The following is a 22,622-nucleotide window of genomic DNA, read 5'->3' as shown; positions in this document are numbered from 1 at the left end:
CGTGCAGGGTTGAATACGAAGTCACGATAACTCAAGCACAAGCAGGGAGCAGAACCTGTTTACCTCGTTTGGAGGCAAAGGATACAAGAAGCTATTTCCGACTCTCTTCTAATATAAGGAAAATTCTCGAGGTTCACTGCTACCAGCCATTACACATATGCCAAACTCCTTCGCAAATGGGGGTATGTCAGAACCAATGCTATATAGTGTCCCAAGAAATTCGTTTCTAGATCCAGCACGATCTCGTTCGTACATTTCTCCGAATGCTAAAGGGCTCCTATGTTCTCCAACGAATGCCGTTATGAGGTGACCCTGTGAATCCACAAGACGCTCGACGAAAACTCCGGGTTCTCCTCATCGCGTTTTCTCCACGCCCTACTCAGACTGACCCCCGTCTCATGTTCCTCGCTTACGATGTTGTGCAGCTGCTCCTCCAATTCCTGCAATCTTCTTTCATCTTCTCTCCTTTTCGCGATATCGGAGAGCAGAGGGTTCTGCGGTTTCGTCTCTTTGAGATCGGCAATGATTCGGGTGATATTGCTCTTCTGAACATATAAATCACCCATGCGTGCTTCAAGGTTTGCAATGCGATCTTTGGGATCGAGGTCCATTGGTGGTGGTGGCAGGGCTTTCGCGGTTGCGTTGGTCATGATGGAGGCAGCTGTCGAAGAAGCAACACGGTGGGGTACCGGTTTACGGGTTGTTGCAGTCGTATTCTTTGTGTTGACCGTGGTGAGAGAATCGGCGAGGCTTGATGGTCGAGGGCGACGGTTGTCAATGAAACCTGTATATCGCGGTACGGGCGCAAAAGTTGATTGAGGAGAGTAATTAGATTGCGGGGTCGAATGGGCCGAGAACTTTGACTCAGGTACGGCAACGGATCTACCAGAACGCTTTGACTGTGGAGATATAGTCGACACTGGTGAAAACTTTGACTGTACCGGCATTGTTGATCTATGTGTGAAGGTAGACTCCGGTGAAGCAGTGTTAGGCGACCACTTCGACTGCAACTGCTCCGGGGTTTGCGGAAATATTGTTGCTGATAAAGGTTCTCGAATAGGCGACACACTTCGCATCGAATTCCGCCCGTCAGGGTTTGTAGGCTCCAATATAGGTGATATCTGAGGTGAGTGGTCGGCACCGCGTGAGGTCTGAGCCGTAGGATGATCATAGTAGTCGTACCCGTAGTTCGATTGTCCTTGAGAGTATTCAGATACATCTGTAGGCGCAGCGGAAATGCGAACTTCATTGCCAAAAGGTGTCCGTGGTAGTCTCAAATGACTGTGAAGATTAGTGCGCTGCCAGTCTCTGCATGGATGGCTATATCTCACTCGTGCTGATATGACGCGTCATGTTCACTTGGCTGTGGAAAGGTTCGTTGTCTCAGAGATTTGGACACTGCACCAGCATCGCGTAGGTTGGTGGCATTTCTAAGGTGCCGCTGGTCGTAAGTGGTTTCTACAAGAGTAGGGTTCCCGATTTGGTGTCTTTCGCGATCTTTGTCTCTTTGGAAGAGTGGATACGGAATCCGTGTTTTCCTCATAGTAGGAAGTTGGACGACTGGGCCAGTGTGAACCAAAGAAGGGCCTAGAAGATCAATGCATTAGCAAATGGCGCAAGTATATAATCACGCGAGATAAGTGAAGGCTTTGGCCGCCAAATTCTCCCATCTTGAATATTGTTCAATATTATCACGTGGCTTTCCGGGGCATCTCATCAGTCTGACATCTTCCTTGTGTCGTATGTGTGAATGGCAGTTATCGATATTTGCTTTGCAGGATATCTAAGGTCGAGTTCGACGTGTATGGTGAAGTGTCCCACTTGCATTGACCAACTTGGAACTAAGATATGACTGGTTGAGGCGAACGAGAATATGGCTCACATTAATATTACTGATAGCGGCTACAACACCTCTGTAAGACGACGTTAGGTGAAGGAAAAGCGGTGATATCCCGCACGACAGGTGTTGAAGATGCACCGCGGTGGTGCGAAAATGATTGAAGGACAGAAATGGACCTAAGGCCTCTTACCTTTAAGGAATAGAAATCAGTTCCTAGAATAGTCCAAGTAAGGTACCGATCAGGCAACCAAAACGAGAATGCGATTCAGATTGCAGTAATGATCGACAGGATGTGTTGCAAAGCTGTAGGAATCGACAGAATGGCCGAGAGGGAGAGAGTAGGAGAGGTGGTGGCGCAGCTCTTATCGAATCGTCGTGAAGACTACTTTTTCGCCAGTTCGTCGCTGGCTCGGGTGAGATATAATTTGATTGCGCGCGGGCTCAGCTTCACTCGGCGCTCTCAAATGCTGGAGAGAAAGCAAGATGGTGTTGTGGCGAGAAGTTCGAGGCAAAGTGTGAAAGCGACAAGGGGTAACAAGTTACAAGGGAAAGGCTGCACAGAGCGATATTAGATACTCAAGGGTTGTCCAGCTCCCTCCAGTGTTATTGTTACTCGACCACTGCGTGGCTGAGCAAAGGTAAAGAGTTAAGTGGGCTGCTGTGAGCTGACAAGCAGACCACTCAGTCTTGTCTGCTAGTTAGTTTGATGTAGAATTACAGGGCCGAGTTGATCGGTTTCAGACAGATGTCATATTCACCTGCCAGTGATAGAGTAGCGCAGCAGAGACTTTAGAATAGCCCAAGGAACGTGGCGGCTGCTGGCTGTCGTATCGTGGCCAGTGTTTCAGCATGACTGGTTCGTCAGGCCGAAGATTGGCCAGGCGGGTGTGCATCTCTGCTGCATTCATGCATATATGGCAGCATGTCTCACCTCGCTAAATCGTAGTATATGCAACATGGCTTTACCTTCCTAGCTCTTATCTATTATTAACTCTCCGCCAGGTAATCATTAATTATTAGTCAGGCCTCTTGATTCCATCGTGGTTGTTACTTAGCGCTCACCGATCCCGTTACGGCCTGAGGCATCACATATGACAAGCACCATTTCCATCATCATCATCATCATCATCACATACAGGTCCGCTCGCAACGTGAAAAAGAGAGACGGCATTATTTCGTGCATATATACTCAGTCTTGAACCTGAATTTGTTCAACGCCATGTGCACCCTTGACAGCGAGCGATCAATATCAAAATAACCCAAATCAAAGCCGCATCTGCACAATTTTCGTGCTACATACGCTGCAGTTACCGTCATATACATCAAAATCGCATATACCATACCAGTCAAGACGCATCAGCAGTGTAATGGGTGTCAGCTTCACCCTAGCAGTTCTGTAGATAATTACTCGGCACCAGTCCCGGCCTGCTGGCCTTTCCTACAACCTCGGCCTCCCACCATCCGTCGTCTTGGAGTCGCAGCACTGCAAGGACATCCCCCTTTGCAAAAGACAACTCTTCTGGAATCTGAGCTTGGTACATGTACATTGCGCGTGCTAGGTCTCTAGATTAGCAAACCTCAAACAAGCGCAGCATAGAGGGAGACTTACCGTAGTGCAAGATCGCCCGGCCATCGGGAGTATACTGTCTGGCTTCTGCTACACTCTTACTTCTGACCCTCGTGCTAACCTGTCCCACAGACTGCCCACCATAAGTGCCAAGGTCACTACCACGTCCGCTGTTGCTACCGTAGTAGCTACTCATCGGTCGTCCGTCTCGGCTACGTTGACTGCCGCCATAAGTACTGCCAGTTTCACTTGGACCCGGTGCTAGCTGCAGTGCCATACCTTCTCCGCCTCGGCTGAGAGGTCTGCTATGAGAATCTCGCCTGAATTGAGGGTTCGGGGACGCCGCACGCGGAACCGGCTGCGCATTGGGCGAATTTCCACGTGAGTGTCCTCCGTACGAGCTCGGTGCTTGCTGCTTTATCGGGCTCGACGACTGTGCCCGTGGGCGACCGTGACCCGAACCATACGGATTCGGGGACGTGGACCGGTTGATGTGCCCGTTCTGTTCATTGTACATACCAGGTCGTGGGCTGGTAGCTCGCGGCGGAGCAGGGCTGGTAGCACGCATCACATCATGGCCTCCACTACCACGAGTCGTTGGGCGCGAAGAATTGCCATTGAACGCGCCACGCGCCTGGTTAACATACTTCTCTGTGGTCTGCTGCATTTGTTTGGCTGTATGTGCTGGCTGGGGTGCACCAAGGCGGCTCATAGGTGGATTATACGATGGTGGAGGCGTGCCACGAGTATTCTGATTCGCATACGGAGTAGGAACGGCACCAGCAGGAGGAGCACTGGGATTGGGACTACCGGGCGGTGCGGGTGTCCGCAAGCCAGCGTATCGATCTGCGGATTGACGAACCGTTCCTTGTTTGCCCACCCCCTTGAGTTCTGCTAGAGCTTGAGCAATGGGATCCAGGTCATCTTGTGCTGAATCATTAGGCTGTGCCTGTTTTTTCTTGTCGGGAGAGGCAACGTCAAATACATTATTGCCAACATTCAGCTGGAAGTTCGCACGAGGGTCGATTGGCTCAGGAGAGGCAGAACGCTCGACAGACGCATGAATCCCTTTAGCAAAGGGTCCTTTAGCTTTTGTCGGTGACCAGGTGTTACGATTATTAGTATTGCTAGCGCCATTCTGTTCCTTCTCGTGTTTGCTTCGTCTCCGGAATGGGCTATGACCTTGGAAGAAGCCGCTCTTCTTTTTCTGGACTTGCTTCTCCTCTAAATTGGGCACAGGATCAGACATTTGCTTCACTGGCGAAGGTGGATTGTATTGCATCTGCTTTGTGGGTGAGTGCATTCCACTTTGAGGGTCAGCACTCGAGTATGAAGCTGGGTTCGAGTAATCACTGTGGTCGTCACGAGACGGTGGCCGTTGTTGGTTACTAATGGGTTGAGAGCGGTCGACAGGAGGGCCACCGGAACGACAGAATTGAGTCATTCCGTCCATTGGGTGTTCATTGTACGGAATTTTTGGAATTTCTCCAAATTGCCCTTGTTCGAGCTGCTGGTGAAGCGATTCAGCACGTGAATCCGCACGAGGTCTGATTTGTGAAGAATAGGAGGATTGCGATACGTTTAAAGGTGTTTGACCTGAGCTTGCGTCCAGCCGAGGAGATGGCTGATCCTCCTTTAGTCCAAATTCACGAGCTAATACGTTGTTAGGATCATGGTGGGAGTCTAGTAAGGAAGGCTGAGGGGATGATGTTCGGAAGGCTGGATTCATCGTTCGCTGGAACTGAGCTACCGAGTAGCTGTTGTCATCGGCATCTGAAAGGTTATCGCTGGCATCGCCCCTGCAGAAGTCTATAAACTTTGGTGGGTCCGGAATCTCCTGGCCTGTTCCATTTTCCTTGATAAAGGATATGATGTCCTTTTCTACATCGCAGTCTTCGAGTGACAAGCGGATCTTTTCACACGACTACGTTCATGTTAGCCAGGCTTGATCACGTCAATAAATCCCACATACCGCATCATCGCTGACACAGACAGTTGACGCAATATTTGCGAAAGTCCAAAGACTGCTTTTCATGAAGTCAACTCTCTCTTCTTCTAGATCCTGGAATTTCTGTCGGCGTTGTTAATGGAGCTCTTGGACCTTGGAGACGATTCTTACATCGCAAGCAGCCTTCCAATCACGGTTCCATCGACCTGTCGTTTCTTCGAGGACTTTGACTGCGGCCTCGTACTCTGAGCTTGTAGTGGATAGCTGAATTTGTGTCTTCTCGAGTTTAGCCTTATTTTTACGCTCTTCTTGTCCCATAACCATGTGTGCCTGTGCGAGGAAACCCTTTATCTTAAGACAGTCTTGCTCATAACGGTCGCGGGCCTACGTGATATTTTCAGTAGCTGTTCTTTGTACACATGGGGACAGATCATACCTTGTTGACGGTCGACGTCTGTTGCATCTTCAATTTCAGCAATTTTTCAATGCCGTTCTGAACAATCTTTCGCCTCTCTTTCATTCCACCGGCAAAAGCTGCCAGTTGCTCTTCCAGTTCAGTCTTCATTTGCTGGGCGATGTTTTGGTGTGCTTTGCCGGTCGACTCGACCTCACCACGAATGACATCCAGTGACATGCGAAGTGTACCGGCTTCCGAGGATCCTAAGGGCTTCCGAGCCAGATTGAGAAGCTTGCGGGCATATTCGTCTTCGATTGCTGCTCTTGCAGCATAAAAGGACTTTAATTCGTCGCCAGTAACTTTCGCATTGTGCATACGCTCGAGTAGAGGGGAAACGCCGGCGTCATCTTTACCCCAGAAGTTGTTCGCGACTGAGGCTGGTCAGTAATGCTGCAACATATCCCGATCTGGAAGCTAGTAAATACAGGAAAGGGAGACTGAAGGTGGCTCTGTGGCCGTCGCAGAAGGCATGTTGCCTCGCTTCTCAAGGGGATGTTTCGAGATTTGTATACACAATCAGAAGAATATAGAGATATCGAAGTGCTATATCGAGGGTTTTGGTATATTGTGATATAGAACCCTCGAGATTGGGGTTCAAGGATCAGCGCGGTTGTTTGGATTCGGTTGCCGCCAGCAACGGCCTCAAACTAACCGAAATATGCCTAGTATACTCCCCGCATCTGGTGCCCAAGTGGTGGCCTTCGCTGGATACCGAACATGCTCCTGAACAATTCGATACTGATGCATCAATGATGCTAGCAGGATTATATTTACTTTGACCGTACATACTATTTGGTCAGGACACACACCCAGGTAAATCGTGTTGGAATGCTCTTCGCGTTTCTTCGCGTTCATTCGCTCTAAAGGCTGTGCTCTTCAGAAAGGCTTCAAGGCTTGTTGCTACGTATCTAGCAATGGTACATGTGAGCAGCAGCGCTCATCTGATTACTTGTACTCATAAGCTTCCAAATATAAGAGCTTGTGGTGTAGATGATAGAGTTGAGTGTAGATAACGTTTGAGTGGTAGCAAGAGGATGCTACAAAGTCCTCGCGCTTTACCGCAGCCCAGTCGTGCCACCAGTACGCAAGTACTTATTATCTTGCTGCGAGAACTTAGCCTCCCAGCCCTAGCTCCCTTTTTCAGTCTTGGCATGTCGACCTCTCTTTCTTGTTCTTACGATCGCAATCCCATCACGAGCTTAATTCCATTTGCATCTTGCTTTCCTACCTATTCCATCGCCAACGCGTCTTCATCGTTCATCTGACGCTGATTGCGGGTCAAATGGGATATCGGGTCTAATGAGCCAGCAATTCTCTTGGGGCTCCTCCAGTCAGCACCAGAGCAGTCGTCGTGGCTTAACACCCATCTCGACCGCATTAAATAATTCGACAAACCGCTCAAACACCGCATCGAACAGCCCTTCACGCCCCAACTTTTCTCCCGCAAACGCTGCCTTTCCCGGCCTCCCTCCTCCGAGGCACACAATCAGTCGCAATTCCTCTACATCTTCAACCTCTTCACCTTTCACTCCTAACCAGTCAGGATCGCAGCAGCCTCTTCCAGGCCAGCTGCTGTCTTCTGCGAGATCAAGAACCATAGCGTCAACCAATAACCCACACCCGGCTTCCTCCGCCGCAGCTCTGTCTTCCGCTTCGCAAACTGGTGGGGCCAATTCTAGCAGCGGCGGAGGAGGATCAAGACTTGCACGAGCTTCCCCATCGCTCTCACAGCCAAGCACTGTGGCATCACCAAGCCTAGCGAGTAATCTCACTTCCGTACCTCCGGGTCAGTCTCTAGCTAAGATCGTCATCGCTCAAGTATTCTTGCTACTGAGCACAATTAAAGACGATAAAGCGCAGGCGCAAACGGACCAGATTCGCAAAGTATGTTACTATTGGATCTTCTTCTGTAAAATGGGACAAAGTACTGACCACTGTCACTAGCTGGTGGATTCGAACGGCATGGAGGTATTCTCCAAGTACTTCAAGCGACTGCTGGTCACCCATGCAGGTCAAGTATTTGACGGGAGACCAGTAGAGAGCGCAAATCCAAACACGTACAACCTCCTCGTGACAGAGATGCAGAAGATTCTACAGGACCCTCAACAAGCACAAAGAATAGCGGAGTCAGTGGACACTACGGATGGAGATATATTCAGGAACTTCGATCTCTCAACATTTATGGAGCATTTCAAATTAGATCCAGTTGCAAAGACGACTCTCGCACTTGCGTTCAAGACGACTGGCAAATCAGACTTGAGGACGAAAGGTAAAGTCCCGTTGGCAATGTGTTATAGACTTGAAGCTTATATGAAACAGCGGACGCGATCCTCACGAACAACTACACGAACTTCCTTCACGCAATTTCGCAGCCTGCAGACGAATTGTCGACTGCTTTCCTCGCATCCGTAATAGAAAGACTCGCTCAATACCCACCTCGTAATTGGAACGATGAGAGCAAATACGATCTGAGGAACGCACTTGTTGCTCGGTTCAGAGCACTGCATCTTTCGCCGCCTGCTGAAATAGGCTCCGCACTGTACATGGTGGAGCTTATGGGGCCAGAGAACCATATTGTGAGGACTTTCCATCGCGCAGGTCCACAGGCTACAGCGACATTGGACAGCTGCAAGGAAACGCTTTCTACTGTGGAAGTGCGCAACATCAGTTACACACAAGTGACTTCAGCCTTACTCTATATGGTCATCTGCCAGGGATCGCAGCCCTTCAACGCGACGAATTTTGTCGCTGCCTTGCGGGAGCATCGGGCGGGCCAACGTCTAGATTGGCAAGACATTGTTCATTCACTAGATCGAGAGACGCTACGAGTCACGAAACAACAATTTCTGTCTCTTTACCGAGCCCTGCTTCCGCTCGCACAAGACTACGAAAATTTCGACATCCAACTCATGTGGGGTGGGGCCTGGAAATACTCTGAGACCCAGCTCTCCTTCGTTGTAGCTTTTCTATCATGCTCAACCGAAGACCTTGACGCTGAGGAGATACCCCGTCTGCGCAAAGCTTACAGCCGCGAAATGTTCGAGGATGCTTCTGACGAAGTGAAAGGTTTCGCCGACAAGTCTATGCATCATCCAATGGCATCTCTGGACGCAACCAGTGCTCTTTTTACCACGATTTTCCGATCACCAGAAGCATACAACCATGCCCAGAGTTTAGGTATCCCCGAAACGGTCATCAACGCGAATACCGATATATTCCTCATATCCGCTGCAGCAGTCCCAAAGCCTTGGGGTGGCCTGCAGGACCAGGCACTTAGACAGCTTTTTCATCCATTTCTCATCAAGTCACTACCACACTATCAATTCGTCATGCACGGTCTCTGGAAGCAAGATTACAGCTGGATCGCAGGCCGGCTCATCGATGCGTACACCTCGAACCATATGCTGCTTATAGTAATTTTGGAGCATGCACACGAACATGGATGGATTCCCGCTTTGATTCAGGCATGCAATGAATTGAGTCTAGATCTCGCCGCACAAGTACACGCACGCGATATTCACGATATTAACCCTTGGGCTCAGGAGATGTTTATCAACATGCCCCAAATGTTTCCAAAGGCTTTAGGTAACTTCCTCCACGCGAAAGCAGAAAATGAGCTTCATTCTCAACGAGAGAAAGTCCCACCTACGACCGTACCCCTGGCTGTGAAAACAGTTCAATACCTGTTATCAATCATGGAGAACCAGGTGCCTGATGAGGATCTTGTAACCCTCCAAAGGGCTTGTATTCAATCGTACCCACGATTGATCAACTACGGCGAAGGTTTCGATGGCATCATAGATCAGAATGGCAAAGACGGCAATTCAGTCTCGGCTGACGCTGATGAAAAGATGCAGGAACATTATCGAACGATGTATGCTAAAGAGTCTGATGTACGGGACATCGTCGATGCCCTTCGGAAGTACAAGACATCAGAAGATCCAGCCGATCAGGACCTCTTTGCGTGTATGATCCACGGGCTCTTTGACGAATATAACTGCTTCGGAGAATATCCTCTTGACGCCCTAGCTACGACTGCGGTACTTTTCGGGGGGATAATCAATTATCGCTTACTCTCGAGAATTGCTCTCCAGGCTGGCCTAGCAATGGTTCTGGAAGCTGTCCAGGAATCTCAGCCCGACGAGTCTATGTACAAATTTGGTCTCCAGGCACTTCTACATTTCTCTGATCGCCTGCAGGAGTGGCCTAGCTTCTGCGATAGGCTACTGAGGGTGCCAGGTCTTGTGGGAACTGAGGTTTTTCTCAAAGCACAAGACATCGTTGGTGGGCAGCATTCCGATATCAATGGGGAGGCGCCGAACGGCGTCGGGATGCCAAACGGAACCAGTGTCGAGGATTTTCTGGCTGCAGAACCTGCGGTCCCGAATTTCACATGCCTCCATGTTGGGGAGCAGCAACAAGATGATGTTTATGAGGAGCCAGACGAAGATGTATCCGACAAGGTACTCTTCGTCCTGAACAATGTCTCCGAACGCAACCTTAAAGACAAGCTCAAAGATCTGAAAGAAGTCCTGGAGAAGAAGCACCACCAATGGTTTGCAAACTATCTTGTCGAGGAACGCGCCAAAATGCAACCAAATTTTCAAAACCTCTATCTCGACATGCTCCAGCTTCTCGACGACAAAACACTATGGGCAGAGGTTCTACGCGAGACCTATGTATCGGTCATTCGAATGCTGAATTGCGAATCGACCGTAAGTAACTCCACCGAACGCACTCATCTGAAGAACCTCGGTGGGTGGCTCGGATCATTGACGATTGCGCGTGATAAGCCAATCCTCTTCAAAAATATATCATTCAAAGACCTTCTCATCCAAGGTCATGATACGCAGAGACTGGTGATTGTCATCCCATTCACCTGTAAAGTGCTTGTCAAGGCAGCCAGTTCGACAGTTTTCCGGCCCCCAAACCCGTGGCTCATGGAAATCATTGGCCTACTGTTGGAGCTCTATCAGTTCACCGAGCTTAAATTAAATCTCAAATTCGAGATTGAGGTGCTGTGCCAAGATCTCAAGTTGAACCATAAAAACATCGAGCCATCTACTTGCATTCGTGCCAGACCACCACAGGAAGAATTCGACATGTCGTCGCTACTTCCAGAAGGTATGGAAGGGTTCAGCGAGCTTTCTCTTATGGGTCTGAATAGGAACCGAGGCCCTAGTGGCAGATTCTCGCCTGCCGCAATTGCGGCTACATTGCCAGATCTCAGAGACATGCTCTCGTACCCACCGGGGAATGACCCAAGGATGAATAATATCCTACTAAATGCAGCCCAACAGGCGGTGGCTGAGATCATTGCCCCGGTTGTAGAGCGCTCAGTCACAATTGCCGCGATATCGACACAGCAGCTTGTGGCTAAGGACTTCGCGCTTGAACCCGACGAAGAGAAATTGCGAGGCGCCGCCCATAACGTAGTCAAGTCTCTCTCTGGAAGCTTGGCACTCGTTACCTGTAAAGAGCCCCTCAGAATGAGCATCATGAACAACATCCGAGTCCTCGCTCGTGATACACCTAATCAGGCTCTCCCTGAAGGATTAATCATGATGTTTGTTAATGACAACCTAGATTTGGTGTGTAACACGGTGGAACAGGCTGCGGAGATGAAGTCTTTGGCAGAAATCGACCTCCAAATAGAAGAATTGGTTCGTTCTCGTCGCATGTATCGACAAAGTCGTTCAAACGAGCCCTTCAAAGACCCAAGTATCAGTCAATGGGCCTTCTACATTCCTGAACCTTACAAACAGAGCCCCGGTGGCCTCAATCAAGATCAACAGGCAATATATGAAGAATTCGGACGCCAAGTTCGGCCTGCTATCGCTCACGCCAATACAGCTTCCCAAGATAGCAGTCGACAGGTACCAGATGTGCTTCAGGAACCATTCCCTACAGTTTCAACCCTTCCAAACCCAGCCGAGGCTCCAGCCGCGCCGCGCCAGAACATTCAGCCGCCGCCAAGATTGCAATCGCTGCCTCCCCAGCAGCAAATAAACCAACACATGAACGGCTTCCTAGACCACAATGCTGCTAGTGATCGATTACTGGAGCTCATGACAGATCTGCAGCGTGCGGTATGCGATGCTAACGAGACCCGCATAGAAGACCTATCTCAGACGTCGCCGATCAGTCGATTCTACGATCAAATACTTGCACTTGTAGACAACGCCGGCACTCATAAAGATATGCTATGCTTGACTGCTGCCAGCAAGGCCACGAACTTCATATATTCTGACAAAAGCAGTCGACTTGAGGTTGAAGTCTTTGTGATGTTGCTTTCTCGATTGTGCCAATCAACGGTGGCAACAGCCCGACAGGTTATCATTTGGCTGGATCCTTTAGAGGAGGACCGTGTGTTCAACGCCTTTGCAGCTCTATGCCTCCTCAAGGAGCGACTTCTTGACATCCACAAGGTTGACGTTGCAATTGCCAGGGCTCTGATGTCTCGGAGGGAGATCGCTATAGAATTCCTATCGGACTTGATGGATGAAATGATTAGTGGCGAAGTACCTATCGTCATGCGATCGGACTTTGCCGTCACTTTCGAGGCTCTCAGCGATTGGCTCACCGAATTCCCTGACTTCACGCGCGTCAAGACGGTTCTGTCGAAGCTTAATGCACCGGCGAAGCCCGAAGAAGCCCTCATGAACGCACATCAAAGCAAGGAGTATACTATGGAGTACGCTTTTATCGAATGGGGACAACTACAGCGACAGGGTGTCTCTGAAAATACTTTATCCTCTTTCATCAGCCAACTACGCACCTTGGGAATTACTGGAGATAAGGAAGCTACCGCCCTCTTTCTCCGAACCTGCATCGCGATATCCATTGAGTCTTATGAAGTTGAAGAGCGGATACTGTATGGTGGAAGTCTTGACACTGCTTATGTCAATGTGGACGCCCTGGCTCGCCTCATTGTCGCACTTGTAGCTCAACTGGGTCCCGTTGATGGCGCTGTCAAAGAGTCGAAGCCAAAACATTTCGAAAGACTTCTCTCAGTTGTTGTCCTCCTCTTGTGTCAACATCATCACACAAAGGGTGAAGGTTTCAATCAGAAAGTCTTCTTCCGGTTGTTCGCATCGATCATCTGCGAGCTTCAGGCTTCGAAGCATAGCTTCATTGGACTTGAAAAGCAGATGTATATTGTCATGGGCAAGGCCTTTCTCGCCATGCAACCAGTATATTTTCCCTGCTTCGCCTTCGGCTGGCTCGCGCTCATCGCACATCGGATTATTCTTGAAACCTTCGTAAAAAATGGCGACGACGAGTGCTGGGAGATGTATACTCGCTTGATTGAGACCGCATTGGCTTTCACTGGTGAGTTGGTAAAGTCCAACGACGTTTCCCTTGCCGCGCAGACGCTCTATCGCGCTGTACTCAGACTACTACTCGTCATCCATCACGACTTCCCAGAGTTCCTAGCGGAAAACCACTTCCGCCTGTGCAATGCTATACCGGCTCACTGCACACAACTCAGAAATCTAGTCTTGAGTGCATATCCATCTTCATTCCCAGAACTGCCAGATCCCTTCATGGCCGGTCTGAAGATCGATAGACTGGAAGAGGTACGTAAGGCGCCTGTCATTAGGGCTGATATTGATGGGTACATACTCCGCTCTGGGATCAAAGACGCTCTTGACAATATGATCCATGACCCAGATCAAACTTCTGAGGACTACGAGAAGATTTCTCAGGCTATCAATACTCATACAAAACTCGAAACTGGACTCTCTAGTATTCCTGTGACAGTCAACGATCAGTTGTTGAATGCCATCGTTATCTATGTGGCTTCTTCAACGGAGAACAATTCACCGTCGTTCAACCCGGCATCAGGCTCAGTACGGCTTCTGGAGGCACTTTCGAAGAATCTGCGACCAGAAGCTACCTATTATCTGTTAGGTGCTCTGGCCAATCAGCTTAGGTGGCCCAATAGTCATACCTGTTACTATAGTTACATGATCCTACACCTGTTCGGTTCGACAGATTCCAAAGCACTGGAAGTACAGCAGATCATTTCCAGAATCCTTCTCGAGCGACTCATTGTTCATAGACCGCATCCATGGGGTCTTATCATCACCCTCCTGGAAATCATGGAAACGCACAAACAAGCCTTCTGGAACCTGCCGTTTATTAAGGCGACACCAGAGGTGAGCATCGATGCTCTTCTGATGGCAAAGGTATCCTGCTAACGCAATCTCAGGTTGAACGACTTTTCCATGCTTTATTCCAACATATTCAGCAAAACCCTCGCAGCCTTTCCTAACCCCTACAGAAAGGTGATGGACTTTAGTCGCTACAACCTATGATCGCCGTAGTCGAGAAAACGACAACTTTGTCATCAACAGACAATATTGCTGGACACCTCGTCCACTTCACACATTGTTTCCGGCGATCTGCCATCGGCAATCTTATTCCTAAAAATACTTCCACTTCTCCTGTTCCTATTCCCACACATTACTTTAGTACCTTGAGCGAGCACGATTGTCTCTAGAGGAACCGGGTTCGGTAAAAGTGTAGAGAGACACGAGATGAAAATCTACCCTTATCTTCTCAACATCACAGGTGTGACGGTCTGGCAGGTGCATGACTGGGAGGGCTTTCAATTGCTCAAAAGCGATGGCGTTACGGATTTTGATGTTGAATGTAGCATATTCTTGGGGACCGGGTAGCCGCGGTAACGCGGCTGGGTGCATATAATGTAGGATACTACCAAGTAGTGAACGAAGTTAATAGATGTTGATCTAACATCACGCGTTTGCACTCCGTTCGCCGACTTTAGTGCCTCACAGATCTTAGCAAGACTCTTCGCTCTGAACGAAACACTGAGTATTACAGTACTAAGTAGCTTCTGTTCTACTTCCGCTTTCTTGCTGACTGGCCGAAGAACGACTGTCACGCTGCATTCGTATAGTATGTAAACAATCGCCGTGCTCGGCGATCCCTAGATGTAATGTGGTTGGCTGTATGTGTTATCCTCTGGTCATGGATATCGGATAGTGTGTCTTGGTCATTGAAGAACCTCCTTATCAATGGGGAGGTCTTCTAGCAGCGGGGAGGCCTCTTTATGAACTTCGATACAGTACCGTAGTCCTTAGGATTTGCTCAGCCTCGATACAGCAACTGTGCGGGCGACAGGAAGGAGCTCTTGGCATCATTCATACCAAAGACCAGACCGCGAAAACTGTACTTTCTATGAACAGCTGCCATTGTAACGAGAACATATAGTGTGCAACCAGCGTCAGCTTCTAACAGCGATTACTCTCACGCTTTTTCACAATTTGGGTAGTTTTACATAAGCAAGACTTCAGAAAAGTGTGAACCTATATTATGGCTACATGATTACATGTTTGTATACATCGCAGTTGAATGCCGGTGACATTCAGACTGGCGTCCATGGCAGATGCTCAGCATTGTTGTTCGTCCCCGTCGAGCCGATGTGCTTGAGCCAAATAAGTCTCTTAGGAGATACGCCAGGGCCGATAGAGGGACTAGTCCTGCGCTTTCTTTTCTTTGCCACTTATAGAGTATCCCTGAAACTTGTTCCCCTGAAATAGCAAGCCTAAACATAAGTATGCGTCATTTGATAGATCGACTTTCAACTTGTGAGATATTCTACGAAGATCTCTATGACGACAGATAAGTTACGGCGTCTGTCAATCTTAGGCCTACCGTGGACTAAACAACAACAATTGGGTCAGATATTCACAGGTGTAATACATAGCTCCTTCTACAGATATCTGATCTGTCTTGATCGAGGAGAACCAAGATTTGGGTATTTCTTATCTCTTCTTAGTGCTATATGGCTTTATCACATCCATAGCGTGCCACCTCTTTCGAGCCTCTACTTCGTAGCTGTGCTAGAAACGCAGAGAAGCCTTAACTGAATACATGGAAAATCCCATAGACCATCTATTCCAACATAGTCTACTGCCAGACTGTAAGGGATTTTCCTTCGAGACAATCCTCACTCTAGCCACTGCTCTAGCATGACATAGACACAAGAAATCCTAAGTCGCCAAGAGTAACCCAGCCAGACAGAGGATAACTCATCATAAAATGGCGATATCGCTAGGCTTACAAAAGAGCGTATTCACGCGCCTCGAAATGGAAGTTTCGGACCTCCTTTGGCTTGCTATCCCTACCGAACAATTTTTTGACCAACTTCGTCATGCCACCCTTCTGTTGCCCCTCTTTGGCGACTTCTGTTTCCTCTGCTTCCGCAGGAGGAGCTTGTGCTGTCGCGTTCGGGGCTACGGGTGCAGGGGCGGTCGCATTGGCGGCACCAGTGGAATTGGCTGCCCCAGTGGCATTTCCAGCACCGGGGGCGCACATGATCGTGGCGTTTCCGGCCGCCGGTGGTTGAACAACTGTCTCGTTGGCTGCTGGCGGGGTGGCAGCCGGGTTGTCAACGTTCTTCTCCTCCTTCGCGTCACCATTCTCGGCAGCATCCTCAGCGGTCATCTGGTCAGCCTTCTTATCAGCCTGCTCAGTCGCAGCAGGGTCCGCAACAGCTTTTTCTTCCTCTCCCTTCTCCGCCGGTGGTGCTGGCTTCGGCATCTCGGCCTCCATCTTTTCCTCCATCTTGGCCTCCATCTTAGCCTCAGCTTCGGCGCCCTTGTCCGCTACATCTTTCTCGGGCTTCGTTTCGACTTTGGCATCTTCGGCCTTCATCTCCGCCATCTTGGCTTCAGCCTCAGCTTCGGCGCCCTTGTCCGCCACATCTTTCTCTGGCTTCGTTTCGACTTTGGCATCTTCGGCCTTCATCTCCGCCATCTTGGCTTCAGCCTCAGCTTCGGCGCCCTTGTCCGCCACATCTTTCTCTGGCTTCGTTTCGACTTTGGCATCTTCGGCCTTCATCTCCGCCATCTTGGCTTCAGCCTCAGCTTCGGCGCCCTTGTCCGCCACATCTTTCTCTGGCTTCGTTTCGACTTTGGCATCTTCGGCCTTCATCTCCGCCATCTTGGCTTCCACTGGGTCATTGACGACTTTAGGGGCGTCAGAGTTGGGACGTGCTTCTCCTGGGGCGGGTGCTTTGACATTGACATCAGCTGGGGCTGGGGCTGGGTTGGTTGGCAGTGCAGAGACCGCCAGGATGATAGTGGCAAGAACGTATGTGATCTTCATAGTGATAGTTATATGTAGATTGAGGATCTTGTAATGATGGGACAGAGTAAATCGAGTGAGTGAAATGAGCACAGCTCTGGTGAATCAAAGAATGTATGCGAAAGAAAGAGTGCTCAGCACTGTAGAGATCTGTAGAAGATGCAAATGAAGGTGAGTTCTACATTTTATCCTGGCGATGATGAACTTTATATACAGAATTGACTGATGCCAAAGCGTCTAAGGATCGACCTGTATCCTGGTAGCAACAATTGATGTGCACCGTACAATGACCAATAATAGGGTATTACTGACATTGGAGTTTCGTTCATAGAAGCAGTTGGGCTTTGGATCTGGGGCTCTAAGTGTCACAGTTCGAGGTTGCTTTAATGCCAAGCAGAAGTCCCACTGTCTGTGATCAATTAGGCGCTGGAAGAGGAATGCCGATGACAGAGAAGTTGTGGTTGATATCGTGGCGATTATCCAAGCCGTCGCAACTCACAGATCGGATCAGTAGTGCACGGAGCACTTACATGACGTTGCAAGGCCTCATCCACATGGCAAGGTCATGACGGCCTAACAGGGGCCGTCACATGAGCGTTCCACTTGGCTGATATCTTGAATCTGTGACACGTGGTAGAATGTTGCAGAGGTCTATCAAGTCTTTGGTGGGGGCGTGTTGCTCGCGGGTGTAGGACATCCGGGATCTGAAACTTTCTGCATGAGCCTTGGCATTGAGCCTCTCACCGATACTGTTTGAAAGATCAAACTCGTGACATTTAAGTCTGTCTTAGGCACGCACTAGTCGAAGTCAAACCAATTACTCAATTTTTGCCGCATTATCTACATATCAAAGCGTGAAGTGTAAACTTTTGAGCCTGACAAGGCTTGGCTCAGATTTATGGTACGTTGATATACAGATAGCGTCAATTAAAAGTATATACGGTGGACAACATGTACGACGTGACTATATTACAGGATATAGTAATAAAAATAAATGTGTATATAAGTCTTTCTTTATGAACTTTTATGGCCCATAAGGGATCAATTGATATAGGGGTTTGTAGGCATTATTCAACCCTACGAACGTATCGAAGAACGAAGGGAATATTTCTTCCTATTATAGTTTTTGTAAAGGACTAATTACATATCGTAATATCATAAGATGTCTATCAGCCTTTGTCCCCGCTAAAGTGCAAAAACGGTAGAAACACGCTAGCACTCGAGAACACGATTCTAGACGTAACCTCTAGGTCTTGACATCAGGTTCAGTACGGCCAATGAACTCCTGGAGCTTGAGTAGGTCTGTCGATAGCTTGACGTTATCCTTGAGATATTCTTGAGCGTCTAACTCGTACGTCGCTTCGTTCGTCTCATGTTTCTCGATGTAAAGACGGATGGTTGCACCACTGCTACCTGTACCTGAGAGACGGACCACAATGCGGCTGCCGTCGTCGAATTTGACGTAAATGCCTTGATTCTTACTCACACTGCCATCGAGGTCGGTGTAGGAAAAATCATCCGCCTCAAGTACCTTGCGCCCGGCGATGGTCGAGCCGACGAACTCGCCCTTCTTTGTGGTTATGAGCTCCTTCATGTGGGCGACCACTTTGTTCGCCCCATCGGACTCGCATCCTTCATAATCGTACCGTGTAAAAAACGTACGGCCATAAGTCTTCCAGAAATCCATCTGAATTGATGCGATGCTAGGCGTGGTGCCCGTCTGCTGCCCGACGCCGGCAATAATATTTAGCCAAGCGACAACAGCCCAAAGTCCGTCTTTCTCTCGAATGTGGTTACTACCTGTACCAAAACTCTCCTCGCCGCAGATGTTCATTTTGTTGGAATCGAAAAGACCACAGAAAAATTTCCATCCAGTGGGCACTTCGTAGCTCTGAAGACCCTGCTTCTTGGCAACCAAGTCAATAGCGCCTGACGTTGGCATACTCCTAGCTAGACCATATACACCCTGTTTTTTGAAGTATGGTATGAGCTTGGCATGGTGAGCGATGATGGCAAGACTGTCGCCAGGTGAGACGAATGTGTTTGCTCCATAGATCATGTTGCGGTCACCATCACCGTCACTAGCAGCACCGAAATGCACACCATTCTTGTTCACAGCGTCTACTAGAGACTTTGCGTAAACAAGATTTGGATCTGGGTGATGACCACCAAAGTCTGGCTTGGGCACACAATTCTGTGTACTGCCTGGTTGACCAAGTTCCTTCTCGAAGATGTCCACACCATATGATCCTGTTACACCACTCAGACCGTCAAAAAGGATCTTAAAATCTGAGTGCTCTTTCAAAAACGCCTTGATGAGATCAAAGTCGAAGATATCCTTCAACATTTCCAGGTAGTCTTTGGTGGAGTGTACAATCTCAACTTCGAGGGAGCCATAGGTATTCGAGCCGATCGAAGTCAGGTCGATATCTGGGATTTCGGCAATCTTGTACGAGGATAGCGTCTTGGAAGTTTCGTAGATCTGGTTGGTGACACTTTCTGGTGCCGGGGCACCATTGGCGAGGTTGTATTTGATACCGAAATCTTCGGTGGGACCTAACGGAGAGCTTCATTAATATTTGACTAATAAGTAGGTCGTGCCCACTATACCTCCAGGATTGTGACTAGCAGTCAGAAGGATTCCGCCAGTCGCTTTGCGGATTCTGATGAGATGGCTGGCGGCGGGAGTGCTCATGATACCATTTTGGCCAATGATAAGCTTCTTGACACCGTACGCGGCGCCAATCTTTGCAATCAGCTGAGTAACTTCTGGGTTCCAATATCGCCCGTCTCCACCGATGACCAGTGTGCTTCCCTCAACTCCCTCTGGAATCGAGAGTAGGATGCTGGCGACGAAAGCTTCGCTGTAATTCTCTTGCTGGAACACCTTGACCTTCTTGCGAAGTCCAGAACTAATCCAAAGAAGTCAAGTCAGCATGAGAGGCTCTGAGCTATGTTTCGCTTTGCAAATCACCTCAAGTTGAAGGTGAACAGAAAGCCGTTGGGAGATCTCGTTTTGATAGGATGAATTGTCCTACGGGGGCTACAGACTTACGTTCCAGGCTTCTGGTCCTGATAGGCCTTCAATTGAATAGTCTTGGTGCTCATTATGGTTGTGTGTAAATCGTGAAGTGATAGCAAAGGTCTGTGTTGTCCTCGATGGAAATCAAATTTATTTGTAGACGCAAACTGAGGGGCAATTATCGGACCCTCGATGACGGATGCCACCACCGGTTCGCCATAACCAGTAAAGATCGCCCTCAACATCAAGGGTCTCCGATGATTGCACGGACCAAATGCACTGATCCCAACGATTTTCTAGGTAATGCACCCAGCATCTCTTTCCATTCCGGACAATCAAAGCCTCTACCTATTAGTAGTTGTCCGATAGTCAGTCACCATATCGTAGCACTATCCTCAGCGTGCTGCCGCGTCTCGGTCATCACCAAATCTAAAAAGTATTCAGCCAATACACGCTTACACGAAGGTTTGATAGGTTGTCTCATTATCGCTGACCCAGGCCTATTATCCCCAAAATAGCGGCCTACACACCTAAATCAATCTATGCACATGAAAGATGCCGCTGAATTGTCTCCTCGTCTTGACCTTTGTTGTCATGCCTCGTCTTGAAAACCCACCAGCCCCACAGTCAGAAATGTCAACGGCAACGCCACCGCAACGTAAATCCAGAGTTGGGGAGGGATCCGAAGTGCTTCACTATCATCCTGGAATTTGAAGAGATTCGTCTCAAGCACCGTTGCTATGAATGAAGCTGGAAGATAGATCAGCGTGAATACCGTAATCACACGCACCGTAGCGCTATCATCAACACTTTTGCGCGTGAGACTGTACATGGACTTGTTCATGTCAGACGATGCTACCTGACTTCGATGATCGAGGAGGTCTGCGAGCTGGACACAAGACATAGTCAGTTGGACGATTGATCCTACACGTCCCTTTGGTCATTCACCAGCCCAAAGGTCGCTTGCACTCTCCTTTCCAGGATCTCTGCAGAGCTGATGTCCTCCTCCACCTATTGGCTGAGGTTGCCCAACCTCCATTTCGCTCTCGACGTCATCTTGAAAAAATTTGTATTCCGACTATGAAGTCCATCGCATATAGTTAAAAGCGTGGCAATGAGAGTCCTGGTACTTTTCAAGCATTTCATCGTTCTGCAGCCGATTTTATCTTCCAAACGCCGCATATCCTGGAGGTGCTCGGCCTCGAAAGTGTCTACATCGACATTGAGTGATTATCACTGCAAAGCAGAGCGAGTATTACCGTTGTTGCTATACCAAAACTGAAGGCTTCAATCTGATCTCGCCACAGATGCAAAAATGAAGATAGCAGGACTCGATGAACGTTCATAGGAGGCGACTGAAGAGCGCGGCTGCTTGCAGTATCTGCACAGTATCTTTCGAGCCATTTGTGAGCTGCCGGTGCATTTCGAGGATGAAGCATTAGGAACGAGTCTTTTCCGCTCCGATGGCTGTGGAATACTCCCGTCTGTCTCCGCTACGTTCTACATACACGAATTGGTAGCTATTATCTATACATTATTCAGCATTCATAACAACCTACCCGGATTTCCCACAAACCGAAGGCGCTGCTATTTTCTTGATGCCAGTGCACAGTGCTTGATGAGCTTCCGAAGACCCGTAGACGATTCTCAAATCATAACAGAACTTCAAGGAACGTCGAAAGAATATCGAACTCTCATTGAGCATAGCGATCATTGTGCTCTTTGTGCATTGTATGCGACTCTGTGAGAACTTTTAGAAAACCGAGCTGCAGAGCCAGCTCAGTGGTACGCCTCTTAGCCTGCGTACATACATAGTTTGGAGGACATAGCTACCCACTTCACGAAGTTGCTGAATTACGTCCTCTGGAACCTCGTCCACTATGCAACTATGGCTGTGTTCGCCACTATCTATGCATTTCACAACGTCAGCATGTTGATCGAGTGAGCACCGACTAACTGACCTTTGATGTACAACACGGATATGTGAAGTGCTCCTGATGATTCGAACACTTTCCCTGTATCAGCCTCGAGTTATTGAAAGAGGACATTGCTTTCAATGTTGAAGGGTTGTCTTGGCACGTCGATTTGCGCTTGCGTCACTGTCATAACTGAGAATGCTGTTCTGTAACTGAAGAGTGTGTCCAGGTCCAGGAGAAATCTTCAATATCATTACAACGTGGCCGTCAAATCCTGGTCATCGGTATCACCTCGCAGCCTGTTTAGCGGTCAGAGAGCTCGCTGCGTCTAGCACGATCTTTTGTGGGTTGCTTCTTTCTGGCTGTAGCTTATCGTACATTGGTGGCAAACCGCCCCCAGCAGGCTGCTGCAATTACTATCTAATTGGAAAAAAGGGGGGTATATAAGCATTCCACGAGCTTAGGACACGCTGCTTCGAAAGATTTCATTTGATTGGCTCTACCACTTTCCGTGAACCACTCGACCCCATACTCTGTTACCAGGCCATCAAGTCCAACTCAGCCAGCTGCACAAGTCTCGACTCTGAGGATGCGCTCAGTCAACATACTAGCCAGTAGCTGGAGCTCTCTTTGAAATTTCGCTATACGTTCAGTTTCTCAACTCCATCACGAGTCGGACACTCACTCAAATGCCTCCTAGGTCCAAAATGTAAACGGGTTTGCATATGCAAGACAACATGTTGGATTTCCTCTC

The 22,622-nt window shown here is 48.8% G+C and overlaps 6 protein-coding genes across 6 annotated transcripts; 2 read left to right on the top strand and 4 right to left on the bottom strand.

Annotated features, from left to right (window-relative positions):
• Window positions 1–265: 265 nt before the first annotated feature.
• On the bottom strand, window positions 266–1,328 carry EJ05DRAFT_250209 (uncharacterized protein). The gene has a single exon (XM_033740149.1). The coding sequence runs from the start codon at window positions 1,074–1,076 to the stop codon at window positions 300–302; it is 777 nt and encodes a 258-aa protein (XP_033603466.1). The 5' UTR covers window positions 1,077–1,328; the 3' UTR covers window positions 266–299.
• Window positions 1,329–2,998: 1,670 nt separating this feature from the next.
• Window positions 2,999–6,419, bottom strand: EJ05DRAFT_473578 (putative cell division control protein). The gene is made up of 6 exons (XM_033743430.1): window positions 6,238–6,419; window positions 5,792–6,183; window positions 5,527–5,739; window positions 5,380–5,478; window positions 3,450–5,331; window positions 2,999–3,395 (listed from the first exon to the last, which is right to left on the bottom strand). Exons 1-6 carry the CDS (start codon window positions 6,281–6,283, stop codon window positions 3,226–3,228), a joined length of 2,802 nt encoding a protein of 933 aa, XP_033603465.1. The 5' UTR covers window positions 6,284–6,419; the 3' UTR covers window positions 2,999–3,225.
• Window positions 6,420–6,975: 556 nt separating this feature from the next.
• On the top strand, window positions 6,976–14,560 carry EJ05DRAFT_473577 (Not1-domain-containing protein). The gene is made up of 4 exons (XM_033743429.1): window positions 6,976–7,696; window positions 7,757–8,081; window positions 8,132–13,974; window positions 14,028–14,560. The coding sequence occupies exons 1-4, from the start codon at window positions 7,112–7,114 to the stop codon at window positions 14,088–14,090; spliced, it is 6,816 nt and encodes a 2,271-aa protein (XP_033603464.1). The 5' UTR covers window positions 6,976–7,111; the 3' UTR covers window positions 14,091–14,560.
• Window positions 14,561–15,797: 1,237 nt separating this feature from the next.
• EJ05DRAFT_249945 (uncharacterized protein) lies at window positions 15,798–17,143 on the top strand. Its single transcript, XM_033740148.1, has one exon. The coding sequence runs from the start codon at window positions 15,884–15,886 to the stop codon at window positions 16,967–16,969; it is 1,086 nt and encodes a 361-aa protein (XP_033603463.1). The 5' UTR covers window positions 15,798–15,883; the 3' UTR covers window positions 16,970–17,143.
• A 728-nt stretch (window positions 17,144–17,871) lies between these two features.
• Window positions 17,872–20,093, bottom strand: EJ05DRAFT_473573 (phosphoglucomutase-like protein). Its single transcript, XM_033743428.1, has 3 exons — window positions 19,986–20,093; window positions 19,541–19,842; window positions 17,872–19,486 (listed from the first exon to the last, which is right to left on the bottom strand). The coding sequence occupies exons 1-3, from the start codon at window positions 20,036–20,038 to the stop codon at window positions 18,177–18,179; spliced, it is 1,665 nt and encodes a 554-aa protein (XP_033603462.1). The 5' UTR covers window positions 20,039–20,093; the 3' UTR covers window positions 17,872–18,176.
• A 451-nt stretch (window positions 20,094–20,544) lies between these two features.
• EJ05DRAFT_497581 (uncharacterized protein) lies at window positions 20,545–20,991 on the bottom strand (the record flags this gene model as incomplete). The annotated part of the gene is made up of 2 exons (XM_033746551.1): window positions 20,545–20,834; window positions 20,901–20,991. The coding sequence occupies 2 exons, from the start codon at window positions 20,989–20,991 to the stop codon at window positions 20,545–20,547; spliced, it is 381 nt and encodes a 126-aa protein (XP_033603461.1).
• Between the last annotated feature and the right edge of the window lie 1,631 nt (window positions 20,992–22,622).

Source organism: Pseudovirgaria hyperparasitica (genome assembly GCF_010093815.1).
Source record: "Pseudovirgaria hyperparasitica strain CBS 121739 unplaced genomic scaffold EJ05scaffold_3, whole genome shotgun sequence".
Classification (NCBI taxonomy): Eukaryota; Fungi; Ascomycota; class Dothideomycetes; order Acrospermales; family Acrospermaceae; genus Pseudovirgaria; species Pseudovirgaria hyperparasitica.
Note: the sequence above shows the minus strand (reverse complement) of the source record. Positions and strands in the feature narration are given on the sequence as shown.

Coding starts and splice junctions, on each gene's coding strand:
- EJ05DRAFT_250209 (XM_033740149.1), bottom strand. CDS start 1,076: ATGCGAAGTGTGTCGCCTATTCGAGAACCTTTATCAGCAACAATATTT.
- EJ05DRAFT_473578 (XM_033743430.1), bottom strand. CDS start 6,283: ATGCCTTCTGCGACGGCCACAGAGCCACCTTCAGTCTCCCTTTCCT. Junction 5,740..5,791: donor AGACGTCGACCGTCAACAAG/GTATGATCTGTC, acceptor AATATCACGTAG/GCCCGCGACCGTTATGAGCA. Junction 5,332..5,379: donor TCTGTGTCAGCGATGATGCG/GTATGTGGGATT, acceptor ACATGAACGTAG/TCGTGTGAAAAGATCCGCTT.
- EJ05DRAFT_473577 (XM_033743429.1), top strand. CDS start 7,112: ATGAGCCAGCAATTCTCTTGGGGCTCCTCCAGTCAGCACCAGAGCAGT. Junction 7,697..7,756: donor AAACGGACCAGATTCGCAAA/GTATGTTACTAT, acceptor CACTGTCACTAG/CTGGTGGATTCGAACGGCAT. Junction 13,975..14,027: donor TTATTAAGGCGACACCAGAG/GTGAGCATCGAT, acceptor ACGCAATCTCAG/GTTGAACGACTTTTCCATGC.
- EJ05DRAFT_249945 (XM_033740148.1), top strand. CDS start 15,884: ATGGCGATATCGCTAGGCTTACAAAAGAGCGTATTCACGCGCCTCGAA.
- EJ05DRAFT_473573 (XM_033743428.1), bottom strand. CDS start 20,038: ATGAGCACCAAGACTATTCAATTGAAGGCCTATCAGGACCAGAAGCCT. Junction 19,843..19,985: donor CAGGACCAGAAGCCTGGAAC/GTAAGTCTGTAG, acceptor TCTTTGGATTAG/TTCTGGACTTCGCAAGAAGG. Junction 19,487..19,540: donor TGCTAGTCACAATCCTGGAG/GTATAGTGGGCA, acceptor GCTCTCCGTTAG/GTCCCACCGAAGATTTCGGT.